The sequence below is a fragment of the Scomber scombrus genome, chromosome 11 (genome assembly GCF_963691925.1).
Source record: "Scomber scombrus chromosome 11, fScoSco1.1, whole genome shotgun sequence".
NCBI lineage: Eukaryota > Metazoa > Chordata > Actinopteri > Scombriformes > Scombridae > Scomber > Scomber scombrus.
In genome coordinates this window covers 11,922,488-11,937,468 of record NC_084980.1, presented here as the reverse complement: position 1 = coordinate 11,937,468, position 14,981 = coordinate 11,922,488, and the positions used below count along the sequence as shown (strand labels likewise).

At 37.1% G+C, this 14,981-nt stretch overlaps 1 protein-coding gene across 1 annotated transcript; it reads right to left on the bottom strand.

The window, feature by feature from the left end:
- Positions 1-211: 211 nt before the first annotated feature.
- On the bottom strand, positions 212-6,300 carry metap1d (methionyl aminopeptidase type 1D (mitochondrial)). Its single transcript, XM_062428962.1, has 10 exons — positions 6,236-6,300; positions 3,766-3,932; positions 2,556-2,705; positions 2,083-2,231; positions 1,636-1,678; positions 1,361-1,524; positions 1,139-1,236; positions 962-1,009; positions 802-880; positions 212-702 (listed from the first exon to the last, which is right to left on the bottom strand). Exons 1-10 carry the CDS (start codon positions 6,276-6,278, stop codon positions 618-620), a joined length of 1,026 nt encoding a protein of 341 aa, XP_062284946.1. The 5' UTR covers positions 6,279-6,300; the 3' UTR covers positions 212-617.
- Positions 6,301-14,981: the final 8,681 nt, after the last annotated feature.

Here is a 14,981-nt window from a genome sequence, read left to right as displayed (position 1 = left end):
CTTTGAAGCATCCTTTAGATGTGGGTGTGATCAATTTTACAAAAAAAAATGATACAGTCAAATAAATAAAATGTAAAATGTTATGATTTTATTAAATACTCAAAGTTTTAGTGTTACAGTGGTTGGGGTTGTGCAGAGGGATCTTGACTCATAACCTCAGTGCATCTAAAATCCTGGCTACAACCCTGCTTGTACGAATGCCATTTAACTGTTTCAAGTCCCTCTTGACTGTCACAACTGTCTGTCATAAAGGAGTAAATAAATCTGCTGGCTTCAAAAAATCTAACCGGTCAGCTGCTGAAGGGATAGAAGAAGGATAGACTGAAATGTAGAAGAGATGGGGATCTTTTATACTTGTACTCAGTATAAACACACACACTCACAGGTAGTCACGGTATATCCTCCCATGGTGGGTGCAAACAACCCATTTTAGTCAAACTAAATTCAGAGATACCCTTTCTTTTTTTACATATTTCAGGTGGGCTTGTTTACAATATGTTGATCATCATTGAGTCCCTATTCAAGTTCTTGTAACAGTGATTATAGATTAGACCCTCTTTGATGTAAACAGATTTGTAAAAGCTTTGTGTAAAAGTCAGCAGGTAGATCACGTCAGGTCACAGATTGCTCTCTTCTGGCAGTTTAGTGAGAATATCCACTCCGTCAGATGTGATGACAACCGTGTGTTCAAACTGAGCCGACCTGCATGAATGCAAGTAAAAAACAGAGCAGCATGTTAAATTTTTATGACCTTCTACTCAGGAAAAAGTGTATTTTTGGCCTCCCGTCATCACATCGTACCTTTTATCATCTGCAGACACTGCAGTCCACTTGTCCTTCAGGATTCTAAACTCTGCAGATCCCTCCATCAGTATGGGTTCTACAAATGAACAGACATCAGCCCCACTCTCACACACTGTTGCAACATAACATTTACATGAAATTGTAACATGTGACTCACCTATTGTAAAAGCCATTCCTTCATCCATGGTCATGTCATTGTCATTTGCTGAACATAAGAGAATAAGAGTTTTATGGCATTTAGACAAAATAGGACATTCATTTTTAATTAATTTAATTAATTTCTTGGAACCCTGGTCATCCAAGTGGTTCTTGCATCACACACACACACACTTACCATGGTGCCAGATCTCAGGATGGCAGTGAAAGTGGGAGCCTATTCCATGTCCAATGAAATACGGACATACTTGGAAGCCATTGGCATGGGCTACTTCACTGCCAGTACACATAATCACATATTAGTTATCAAAAAAGAATAATGAATGTGATTAAATGGAATCATATATTCATTGTGTGTGTGTGTGTGTGTGTGTGTGTGTGTGTGTGTGTGTGTGTGTACCTTATAGTGTTCCCTATAACACAGAGCTGTGCCCCCGGCTTGCAGGCAGCAATGGCCTCATCTCGGCAACGCCTGGCAGTTTCCACCAATCGTCGGCCAACCTCATCCACCTGGCCAATCAGGAAGGTTTCCGAGGTGTCACCGTGGTAACCATCTAAATACACCTTTGGTGAATAGGCAAAGGTCAGTGATGGAAGCACTGTTATTTTAACTGATCATGTTTGCAGTGATGTCTATGAGTTTGTGTGTGTGTGTCTGTTATGGCATCAACGTACAGTGACATCAATGTTGATAATATCGCCATCTTGAAGTTGCCGACTGCAGGACACAGACATATTAAAAGATGAACAGTGTATACAGTTTATTCCTTACAATATTACTAATATTAAACGTTGCAATATAATAGTTAATAATGGATTCACCAAAATATCTCACCATTAAAATATACAGAATTTCTATATGATGTATTTATTACATTTATCTAAGATGAAGTGAAATTTTACAAAAACAAATTCTGACTTTTAACAAAGTTTTCATTTTAAAAAGTTTCCAAAACTGCTTTAAATTTGGTTCAAATGTTAGATAAAAATGATTCTCTCATTGTTTGTTTATTTTCTGATTTGTAGAATCTCATTTAGGAAGGAGAAAAACTAGAACAAGGCATACCTAACATTTCTTGTTTTCATGCATACAAACAAAGAGTGAATGTCTCGCATGTTTACCTGTCAGGTATGCCATGACAGACCACGTTGTTCACAGATGTGCAGACCGATTTGGGGAAACCCCCATATCTGAGAGGGGATGGGTAGGCATCGTTCTTAATTGTCTCCTGATGCACGATGAAGTCTATTTCGTCTGTTGTCATACCAACCTGGAAGCAACAGGTTATGGTAAATAGTAAGTGAACTGCTTCTATATAGCCCCTTTATAGTTTCCAACCACTCAAAGTGCTTTTACACTACATGCCACATTCACACATTCATACACTGATGGCTCTGCCTTTGGGAGCAATATAGGGTTCAGTACGTTGCCAAGGACAGTTAAACATTCAGACCGGAGAAGATGGGGATCAAACCGCTGATCTTCTGATTAGTGCACGACCAACTCTACATCCTGAGCCACATCTGCCCCAGACTGTGATGTTTCTGTTCTTTTTCATGACATAGAGACATAAATAGTACTTCTAGGTGCTTACCTTCAGATTGCATCCGGCAAGTAGCAGTACATGTCTGGCTAGCTGACATGCTCTGGCAAGACCTTCGGTCTGCTCTTGGTCTTTGATCTCTATGTAGTCTGGCCACTTAGGGACCAGTCCAGTACCCACATAGTCAGGTCGTACAATGTGCTACAGTGAAAGAGCAGGAGAAAGACAAGATATGAAGGGTGGGTCATATCGATGTCCTACAATTCCATATAAATACAGAGAAATTATTAAGAAATAAACAGATGAAACTGGAATATAAAGGGATGAAATTTAAGAAGACTGAGTTTCTGTGTTGTTGTGTTTATCAGTTAATTCATGTGCCTCCCAGCTCAGTTCATCTCTTGCACATTTGGTTATTATTTTAGATGCTGACTTAACTGAGCAGGGCAACAAAATATGAAAGGCTATTCTAATGATTGTTTTTTAATGCTATTTAATTTCAATATGATAGTCATCTTACTGGAAAGTACTAATAATTCTGAAGTGAATTAGCCTCAAGAAACTAGGGAGGTCCTTTGTAAGTAATTTAAGAACTCATAACTCATAACTTCAGCATCAGTACTGAGACTGTTATTGGAGACAATTTACAGCCTGATTTGAGATTTTTAAACCTATTTAAAGAGAGGAAGATTTGCTAAATTGATTAAATATCTTTCTGGCATACTGAAATAACAAGATTAATTTTAAAATTTCTGTCATCAACTTATTTACGAAATTAATGTTTTTAGGTGACAGCCAATATGATGACTTCCCACTGTCGACGTTTGTTATTTTTACAGCTGAAAGCAATGGTAAATGCCCGCTAACAGTTAGAAGATGCAACCTGTTTTGTACACTGGTACTCTTTACTAATGAGAAAAAGTGTTACATTTCAGAGAATCTGTGCATATTGCCAACCAAGATTTCAGAAAACAGAGAAACTTGCCTCAGTGTGTCCAATCAACTTTTCTTTTTTTAGTTTTTACTTGCATTTAGGAACAAAATGCTCATACTGTAGGTTGGTGTAAAGGACACTGGCAGGCTGAGGTCGATAAAACACAGTGAAGTACAGTAACAAAATGATTGGCATCTAATTGGCTTTATTTTAGTTGATAATGATCCATTAAAATATGCCTGGATCAGCCATGATACAGATACTTAGGAGTGGCCTGGGACATCTCTACTTAGGACGGTGGCATTATGGGAACATAAGCTGCTGTACCTTTGGTACGGCATAGGCAGGCCTAACAACAGCTGGGCGAACTACATTGTGAGAGTGAGAATTCTTCCACTTCCTCCAGAAGAAGCGCTGATGTTGCTGACACAGTAAGGCTGCAGGGAGACCACCGCTTCCTAGACAGCAAGCTCTCTGCAGGAAACCACAGAGTCCTGGAAAAAAGGACAGAAGAAATGCAACACAATAAAAGAAGAGAGCTCTCTGTTTATGAATAAAAGATTCATGCTTTTTCCGAAAAAGAGTAAATGCTGTGCTCTCTTTTCAGACAGTTGTGCAACAATGTGTATTTGTTTGTCTGCGTATTGTGTGGGCCACTTCAAAAATACATTTTTATTGCCTTCTGATGGTTAATTAAGTTTGAGTCCGACTCTGTAGGAGCACACACGACAATAAAATAACCTTTCCTAAAAGAGAATTATGGCGCCTCACTACATCCCTCAATATTACGAAAGCTTGAGCATACAATCATGCCAAAGCTGTGATCAAGACGACCAGAATTAGGATGAGAGGTCTCAGTTGTCACCAACAGTATCTATGTGATTACAAAATGCGGTGCTTACAACACAGGCTATGTAATTGCTACATTCCCAGTTCTAGTTCTGACAGGGATCTTTACTGTATGTCATTACCCTGTTTCAGTATCCAATGATCCAAGCCACATACAGTGTTAAATATAAATGTTAATATTAAATATACTGTACCAGAGTTAGTTTATGGCTAATTTTCATTAGCCATTAGCAGGTCACAATTAAAGCTTATAACAGCACAATAACAAACAGTACAAAGCAAAAAAAAAAACACAGGAAACATAATACATAGTTACACACAACAGCACATCACACACACCATGTCATCAATAAATGACCAATGCATATTTGACCAATTAAAAGCAATACTGTCTGCCCTCATAACAAGACCATGAGATAAAATGCAGAGTCAGTGGTTGCAGTCTTGGGCAGCTTTGAGCAGACTTTTTAATTTGATGTATACAAACTACATGGATACCTCTCTGTCCTCTATCTAAGTCTATCTCTCCGCCTCTGTCTCTCCTTCTCTTTATCTCTCCTCATCTGTCTCTCCTCTCTGTCCCTCCTCCTACACAATCCTCGCCTGAACTGGAAGTTTTTTCAAAATGCCATTTTGACGGCCGTCCCAAGTCTCTTATTTTGGCTCTGAGGATTGAGGATCAAGGAGGGATCTCTGAGTGAGGACGTATGAGCGAGGAAATATGACAGTAGCCTCCACCAAAGTCTTTTACCGGCCATCACCCCCTTTATTTATTGATTGGCCGCTGCAGCTGATCAAACTGATCTGATACATCACTGCCATTTGACACCAAAGTGGAGACAGATTACAGAATAAACTCAAGTGTGTCACTCTCAAATGTTATATTTTGTTTTCTGATTCACCATATAGTTAAAAATCTGTTGATTGTCCGTCTCATCAACAAAAGAATATGAACATTCTTCATTTATTGGAAAGATTTTTCTTCTCATGATCTGTTATTTCCCCCATTAACTGTTATTATGGATTGATATTATATGTTATTATGGATAAAATTAACATAAGAGAAGGTCTGTCTGTCAACAAGAAACACATTTATGTTACATGCCACATCATATCAAATTTTCCTGAAACATTTAGCCTGATAAACAAACTCCATCAAAAGTCGCTACAGCTGTTGAAGCCGACTGACATTGACATCTGATCCAGCTGTGATATCCTGCCGCTGTCATCAGAAACAGATGTTGCTTCATGTGACACTTTGGAGGAAACGACGTCTCATTTCTCTAAACACATATTTCCTCGTCTGCTCTCTTCTCAAGGGGATTCCTTGTGTCTCTCCCTGCATCCACAGTGGGAGGGACTAAGTTGCAGGGAAAAGACGCAAGTGAGGCAAACGTGGTTACAATGTAAGGTTTTTTTCCTCCCAATGTGTTCCCTTCAGTCAGAACGGTGGCAGAACTTCAAATGATGAAGCTGCCATGTAAAGTCTGCTGTGTGCACGCGGAGGTAACGGGTTACACATATAGGGGTCCTATGGGGGTGTGGGACATTCCTATGCAACATTTCCCAGGGGCTACTTTATTAGGCACGCCTGTACAATTGTATACAGTCTAATACAAGTGCTGAGTCTACATTTTTTGATGCTTATAACTTGATGTTGGTGATGTTTTAGCATTGAGGTCATTGTTAGAGGTGAAGTTGAACTGGACTGCAGTATATTCAGAAATGATGCGCCTCTCATGCACGTAAATAGGGTGGACAAACATTTTGACATTATACATTATATTGAGAAACACCTCTCAATATAAATGTAGTCCAGTACATCACAACCTTTAACGATGGCCTCAAAAATAAACATATGATAGGATTTCTACATTTCAGACTAAGTAAATAACACCTCAGTATTATAATCCTTGTAAAGGCGGAATTCATGGCAAATTTGAATTACCTGATCTCCTTGATAGAAGTCCTGCGGAAGAAGTAGCAGCCATCAATATATATTGGTCATATGGGGCGGAAGCATGCTCCTTCTTCTTCTTTGAATTTTTTGGCAGATTGCAATACCAGCTTTAAAGAGCATACCGCCACCTACCGTATCGGAGTATGTAGAACGGGATCCATTTATAATCCATTATAATAATTGTTAGGGGCGAATTTAGATACAGTTACATACATTTTATATACAGTCTATGATTTAGACCATTTTTAGTTGTGCTGTAGCGTCCCTAAATTTGATCTCAGCACCCCTAAAAATAAATAAATGATAAATAACCACACATTTTTTGTTCTTCAATACTCACAAAAAATTGAATGACCTAAAGATACACGGACAAAACTACAAAGACTACTTTGCCCATTATTATAGGACATTTCTGTCATGTAAATTGAATGCTTTGAAATGTTTTATAATTTGTGGAAATTTATATCATGATTAAGTGTGTGGCCATCTTAATTATCAGTGTGGTCTAGTGTGTTTTAACCCCATTTTGTAAAATGTGTTTTTTGTTTTGCACAGTAGTTTCCATTTATTCTGAAATGCCCTCTAAAAATTATCTTTCTTAATACTGCAGCACAAAGAGAAACACTTGAAACTCTGCTCTATTGGGTGAGACATCAAACAAAGCAGCCAAACAGCACACATGCTGTACCTACTTAAAACAATTAGAGGTCAATGTCACACCACAAAACAGCCAATTTCTTCAGTTTGCAGGATCAATTAACTCAACTGAGACCTGAATGTTTGACTGAACTTGTCAAACCACCGATTCTTTAGACTTCTGATATTTTGTTTATATTAATCTATTTGAGGTTTTTATACAGTTAGCTGTTCAAAATGTCTTCTGGAGATCAACAACTGCTTAAAAACACATGAAAGTTTGAGATCTTTGTCTTTGGTTTTTTTTGTAATAGATTTGAATTTTCTCTAAAATTTTACTTTTCCTACAAAATTTGTCTGTGCCTAAAGTATTAAATACATCTGACAAAACAGTTATTAGCCTACAGTAAAACAACAGTAAAATGCTGCATACACGTACATCATACAATAATGTGTGTGTGTGTGTGTGTGTGCGTGCGTGCGTGCGTGCGTGCGTGCGTGCGTGCGTGCGTGCGTGCGTGCGTGTGTGTGTCTGTCTGTCTGTCTGTCTGTCTGTCTGTCTGTCTGTCTGTGAACTTTGTGTAGCTTTTAAGAAATTGAAAAAATATGTCACAACATAAGTTGCATGCATGTGACTTTTTATTGAAACATTTTCCATTTGACAAATCATGCGTCATATTTTAACAGCACAGAGATCTGGACAGTTCAAGCACACTGTTGCTTTAGTTTCTTTCTGTGAATCTTCCCACAGTGCTGACACATGTAATGTCTACTGGGAGTACACTGAAGAATCTTTACATTTTCAGAGTAAAACTCTTCCCGCACTGGCCACAGGCGTAAGGTTTTTCTCCAGTGTGAGTTAGCTTATGCATCTATACATTTCCAGATTTGTTGAAACTCCTACCACACTGGTCATAGTTGTAAGGCTTTTCACCAGTGTGGATACGCTGATGTTCATTTAAATGTCCAGAATGAATGAAAATCTTCCTACAATGGTCACAGAGGTAAGGCTATTCTCCAGTGTGGATACATTAATGACTCTTTAAATTTCCACACCGATTGAAGCTCCTCCCACACTGGTCACAGAGGTAAGGCTTTTCTCCAGTGTGGATACGCTGATGTTCATTTAAATGTCCATACTGAGTGAAACGCTTCCCACACTGGTCACAGAGGTGAGGCTTTTCTGCACTGTGGGTGCACTGCTGAAGTTTGAATCATACTGAGGAAGAGAAGCTCCTCTGACACTGGTGGTGTAGTTTCTCCACATTTTCGGCAATCTTATGGTGATTTATTCGTCCTCTCATAAAACTCTCTTCACCCTCATTGTGAAGTCCAGCTACTTTTTTCCCCAACAGTCTCTGTTATGCAAAAAGAGAAGAAGAGACAGGCACAAGAGTGTAAGAGGATATTACATAGTAGAGCTTGCTAATAACACAAGAACACGTGTCATACATTCATGTGATACATGAAAAACTGAGGAGGTAGATGTAAAGCATATTTCCAAGCATATAGTTTTCTATTACAAAACAGCTGTGAGTGCAGTATACCATGATCACTTACCAAAGCAACAAAGACACACTGTGTTTAAATCATCTTGTATGTGTTCAAATGTGTTTGTTGTCAGTCTAACTCACGGTTAGGTTAGTTTCACCTGTCCGTTAACTAGTAACTAGCTATGTGCTGTACATATTTTTTAGAGACTCCTGATAGCCTTGATAAGGTTTGTTTTCTGGTCCTTACTTCTGCTGATGAGCTAATTTTGCTGCTGGTTTTTCTTCTCCTCTATCACATATTCCTTCATCTGTTATCATAAAATAAAGACAGTAAGATGAGGAAACCACGACTTAATCCGACCCAAAATAAAAAATTATATTTGAGTTTGATATTCAAAAGCGTTTGCAAGTAAACATGAAACATTCAGTGGTTTAGCGGTATTAGTCAAACCTGCAACTCCGTGAATTTGGGAGAAGGAGCTGAATTGAATTAGGTATATCACCAAAAATATGGATACACACACGGTTATTCATTTGGAGTGCCCTGGGAAAATTTCTTTAAAATGTCTTTAATTCAATTAAAGTGTTGTAAGGAGGTAACTCCAAGTTGTGGGTGAAGATGCAGACAGGTAGATTTGGGGTGTGTGCACTGAAACTCAATAACTGTTACTCAATAACATCACAGCTGCTTTCTCACCAAACTGATAAATATCTTTTTACAATTTTAAGAGGCAGAAAACTGGTTGAAATATATACAATAGAGATAATAAATCACATGGTTAGGAATCTAGCTAAACTGTTTGATGTATAAAACAAATTGTTGTATCAAAAAACTGTATATCTTGAGATACTCTTTGAGCCACACCTTTTATCTACCTTTACTGTATTAATGTAATTAGGAAATGAATACGAAGTACTATCATTGTTAATATACTTTTTTCATTTCATATTTTTTCATTACTCATATTTCTGAATCAAATCTATTACTAATGAAGCTTAGTGAAAATCTTTTTGTATGCTCAGGTCTGTAATTTTATTTCTCAAACCATTGGTCATTCAAATTCCCTCACTCATAACTTCCCTTCAATTAAGATGCCCCAGGGGGCGTGACCAGATGTGTCCAGCTGTTCACATCAGCTGGTCACATTTAACCAACAGCATGGTTACACACCTTCATATTGACACATCATATTGTTATGTATGTAAACATTATCATGTTTTCTCACTCTCCTCCTTTGTACATTCATTGTACCATTTTGCGCCTACATACTGTAAAACAAACAAACAAACAAACAAACAAACAAACAAACAAACAAACATCCATCCATCCATCCATCCATCCATCCATCTTCTTTCCGCTTATCCGGGGTCGGGTCGCGGGGGTTCACGTATATGTGACACACAGAATGCTCTTTATCCTGTTGCTTCCATCAGCAGTGACAAAATTAAGTGTGCAGTGTCTCAGGTTTTAGCTTCATCAGACTCCATAAATATAATAAATATATATTTGTATTATAAGGCATATAAAATGTATGTGTATAACATTTATTGATCAATACAATAGTCATTCTGTAGCATGTAGATATTAGCTATTTATTTATTCTTTCCCCCTTTTAAAAAAAGAAAGGAGGCTTAATTTAGCCTAAATCAGTACTTTGTAGTGTAGTAACTTACATTTACGTTTCAGTTTCCAAATTTGAAAAAACAAAACTTTTTTTTTCTTCTGTCGGCATCCATGTTACCGTGTTGTTTTTGTTTTTTTGGGGAGGTCTCCCGTTTAATCGCGGGGACGGTGGTTGCTCCCAACTGTTCACTCTCTGGAGCCAAAGCGCGCGACATCACGGCACGTGAATTTACGCGCGCGTCAGCTGAGTCGGGGAGCACTCACACTCTATGCTCACACACATGATGACGTTGTAATATGACGTAATATAGGCATTCATTTATTGCGTCATGAGATCTCATTTTGAATGCACAAAGCTTACTGCCAGTGTCTTGGACATCTGAACTGTATTCTCATCAAGTTTTTGTGTAGGCTACTCACGTTTTAGTATTGAAAAAAGCAAGATGGCATTTTTTATTGTAGGATTGGCTTTGGGCACCTTGGTCTGTAAAGGTGTGAGGATAATCCTCAAGCCGTACTTAGCCAAGGAAGAAAGCAAGGGACAAGAAACCACTCTAGGTCCTTCTGACCAAGAACTGCATGATTCAACACCAAGGATCGAATCAGATACACTAGAAAACAGAGGTGAAGTTACTGCAGCTGTTTCAGACACTGCAGTAAAAATTGAAGAAAGCATTGACACCAAAAGAGAGCTTAGCTGTAGATCAAAAACAGAGTACAGAGATCCATGCAAATATATATGCAGGTTTTCAAACGTTTTTAATAACTGCTGGATGAATTCAACGCTACAAGCTGCACTTCATCTGAAAGTGGTGCAGGAGAAATTAAGACACCAAACCCCAGAGTCTGTGACACAGTCGCCAACAATCACCCCAAAATTTGGACAACTGTTTCTGAAAGCCCTCCAAAACCCAGGAAGGCACTTCAATGCGTCAGAAATCCACGGGGTTTTGACAGAGTTATCATACAATATTCCGTCAATGACTTTGTTTCAAAATAATGACCCTCTGGATTTATTAAATCCTGTATTGTACTGGTTTGACCAATATGGGATTCAAAATTCTATTCAAGTAAAAGTTGTTAGCAGGTGTAAAAAATGTAATTTAACCACATCTTGCACCATAAACGTGGGTAGAATTTACTTTTTGCCACCAGCAGTTAAAAGCGCGACCATTTCCTCTCTTTTTAACCGTGCTAGCCGAGAGTGTAAAGCCAAAGGAACATGTACAGCATGTGGTTCTACATTAGAGAGACGACAAGTTTGGACATGCACTGACATCTTAATCCTTTATTTGCCTCGAGTAGACCATAACGGAAATGTACTTAGAGAACCTGTGACTCCATCTGAAATAATTGAAATCCCTCTGGGTGAAAACAGAACACAGGCATACAGGCTCTCCTCTGTCATAAGCCACAGAGGTCGTAATTCATACAATGGACATCTTTGGTCATATTTGTTTTTTGATCATATTACCATCAAGGCTGATGACTACCAAATATCATCCACAACTGGAGGCAGACCAGCTGAAGTACATAAAAATGGGATCATATATATGTATGAAACTCAACTCTAACTCAAAGATGTACTGAAGCTTTTGTCCCACAAATCAGTCTGAATGAATTAAGAAAAAGCCAGATCAAAACATGGACAGAATCATACCAACTTCTTGTATTTCTCCGTCTCACACCATGACACAGAAGACTTCTCTCCTCTTTTTGTTCTCTCTGTAACAGCGCGGGTTTCCTCCGGGTACTCCGGTTTCCTCCCACAAAGTTATTAACGTGCAGATTAGGTTAATTAATGAAACTAAACCTTTTGTAAATATAAATAAAGCAAATATATCAATAACACTGCATTTAGAATTAAATATTAAATATAATTTGTATCAAAGATGTATCATAAAAAAAATACTTTTGAACATGTACAGTGGCTTTAAAATTCCTAAAAATCCAATAATTAATTTAAATGAGAAACGTGAGTCAAACATAACATCTATGAAATATAATTATTTACATTTCTGCTATTTCATGGCTAATATAAAAAAAACTAAAACAATCAAATTAAATAAATAAAATGGATTTTCCCCATTAGATGCCATATTCTAACACGGAAAAAGTGGCTCATCACAGAGCATGCATGAATGCTGCTGCATGAAACATCTGGGTGGGAAGAATGTCTAATATAACATCATCTGAACCACCTGACCTCTTTATAATGTAACATAATCTCTGAGCCAGAATCTCTGAACTGATGGAGGACTGGAACCAGTTCTTCTCTATCTCTCCCTGCCCACACACATTTTTTCAAGATACGTATTGTCAGATTAAATATGTATCAACTGTATTCACAATAGAAGGCAAGTAATGAGTTGACTTATGAGTTGTTATTGTCAGATCTTTTTTTCTTGATGCAACACATGAGCTACATTTTAAAATTAAATTACTGTGATTGTTGTTGTAAAATGGTTTTTTTTTCAGCACAGAATTTACAGTTGAAGAAACAAGTTCATTTATTAAATGAAATTACAATGATTGTTTCTTGACTGGATTTAGAATATAATACCATAATCATTTCTTGTTGTCAGATGTTCCTTCCTAAACTGAAATAAACATTAAAAAAACAAGTTCACTGAACCTTGTCTCCTCGTCTGACTGTCATATTTGATTTTCAGTCTCCATGTTCTCAACAAACAATGATGTTTAACTGGAGAAGGAACATGGTCAGGCAGTGTATCGGATTTGAATGAAAAATACTGGTTACATCCATTAATACAACCCAGTGTCCAGTTGGTGTAAGCATTATTATTATTTATTTTTTCATAAAAATCTGATTATGTACAGGAAAATAAATGTAAACTAAAATGTGGAATAAATGCAATCTACTTTTGCAATGCAGCAAAAATGTTTTTTAACAAATTTTACATCATTGACCCCAACATATTTAGAAAAAATGGATTTGTCCTGCTCAATATTAACAAAACGCAATGACATTTAAATGAAGGAATACTTTACAGGAAACTGTAGGTGATTAAAAATATTTAATATTTATCATTCTTTTGTGGTTACATCATGATACACTTCAGGAGCACTCAGTCTTACTTTTGGTTAAAAAAGTTGCAAATGTCATTTCAAATGACATAAAACCAACAAAAACACAAAAAATACATATTAATAAACCTGACGCATGCTTTTAGAACTATTTTTTAAGACATTTTTGAATGTCTTATCTTGCCAACATTTATTTGTCACTGACCAATGTATAAATACCATAAACACATTAATTTGACATCCATCCTTAATCTGTAGCTATAGCTACAGTCAAATTAATGATTTTGGTCCGTTCAGTGTTATGTGTATACACATAACACTGAACGGACCAAAATCATCTACACCAACACCTTTACCTCAATTAGTGAATGGAGGGAGATCAGGGACAGTTCTCTCTATAAGCAAGTCTGCCATTTTTTGTTCATCAGTCTCTTTAACGCCTACAGACGTAACTTACTGCCTGCAACTATGATTTCCCTCACTGCATAATTGATGTTTGTGACCCAGTATTTTTTATGTATGGTTCAAAGTACATGATTTTTCCTTTGGCCCAGCATTTTTTTGCAATATCTAGAAGCATCTGGTTTTGTTAAAAAGACACTAATCGTTAATCCCAAGTGAAAACTCTGTATTGTCATATGATGTGTCACTTTACACGAGGGTGCACAAAAAGAGTAAGTAATCTTTAAGGGTTGGTAAAGATGAAGGTGTCATTATTGTTTTGTGTCTGGTTCAGATTTTATCATGAACTACTACTGAAGATTGTGTCAAGTATGATTGATTCACAGATATTTATCTTCACCTACTGATAGATTAGTCAGTAACATCTGCTTTGTAAAGTCTCTAGTGGTTCATCATCTAATATGCTAGCTTTGACTGTAATATTTTCTTTTTTTTAGGTTGTCAATATGATTACGCAAAATATGATAGTTGTTCTGTTGTTCTGTAAGTATGTAGTATGAAGAAATTAATTGGACAGCTTAAATTTGTATGGCTTGGCAACTCCTGACTCCAACTGACAGATGACATTAAAGCTATGTAAAGTTACGTAATATGAGCCCTGGCTGGTGCTTTAGTGCAGGTAGTGAAGATACCACTGTACAATAGGTCACCATCTTATCAGTGACAACAAACACTGTTGATATCTCACATAGACACCTTGCCAAGGTCACTGAGATAAGCTATGAGTGCTTATCTCTCTTATAAATACAAAGTGAAAACATTTCTGAGAACAAAAATAGACATTTGCAACACTCAGGCTAGTAAATTGAAACATAGTCAGTATTCACTGAATGGAACATTTTCATTGCAGATATTTTTACTTGTCAATGCAGGAAAAGTTAATAAGATGAATGATGGCTGCATTACATTTAGGCATGCTTACTCACTTACATAGCTTACTGAAATTAATAATGTTACTATCTACACTTGCGTCTTTCCTGTTTCAACAAGTCAAAATGTCTCTGTGAAAAGGATCTACTGGGGGATAAAGATAGCCTAAATGGGAAAAGAGGAAGAGGAGTTATATCATATTATTCTATATTCATATCATAAACAGGTCTACGTATCTGGACAGTTTAATTTCAGTAAAGAACAGTTGGCACCATCAAAGCTAACAATGGGCTCATTTATATTTCTTTCTATAAAATGTACTTTTAATCCAGTCCATATACGGGGTCAGTAGCAGCAGCAGTCATACTAGTACTAGTAGCAGTAGTAGTACTACCAGTGGTAGACTACCTAGTCACCTGTTTAGGTATTCCTTGTGTATATTTCTGAAGACTGTTGCATTGTTATTCTGTTTAAGTACACTGAGATTCGTTAAACCAGAGTCAAATTCCTTGTATGTGTAAGCATATTTGGCCAATAAAGAGGATTCTGATCAGCAGCAGGCGTAATAATATTAGCAGTTGTAGCCTAATAGTAGTAGAGT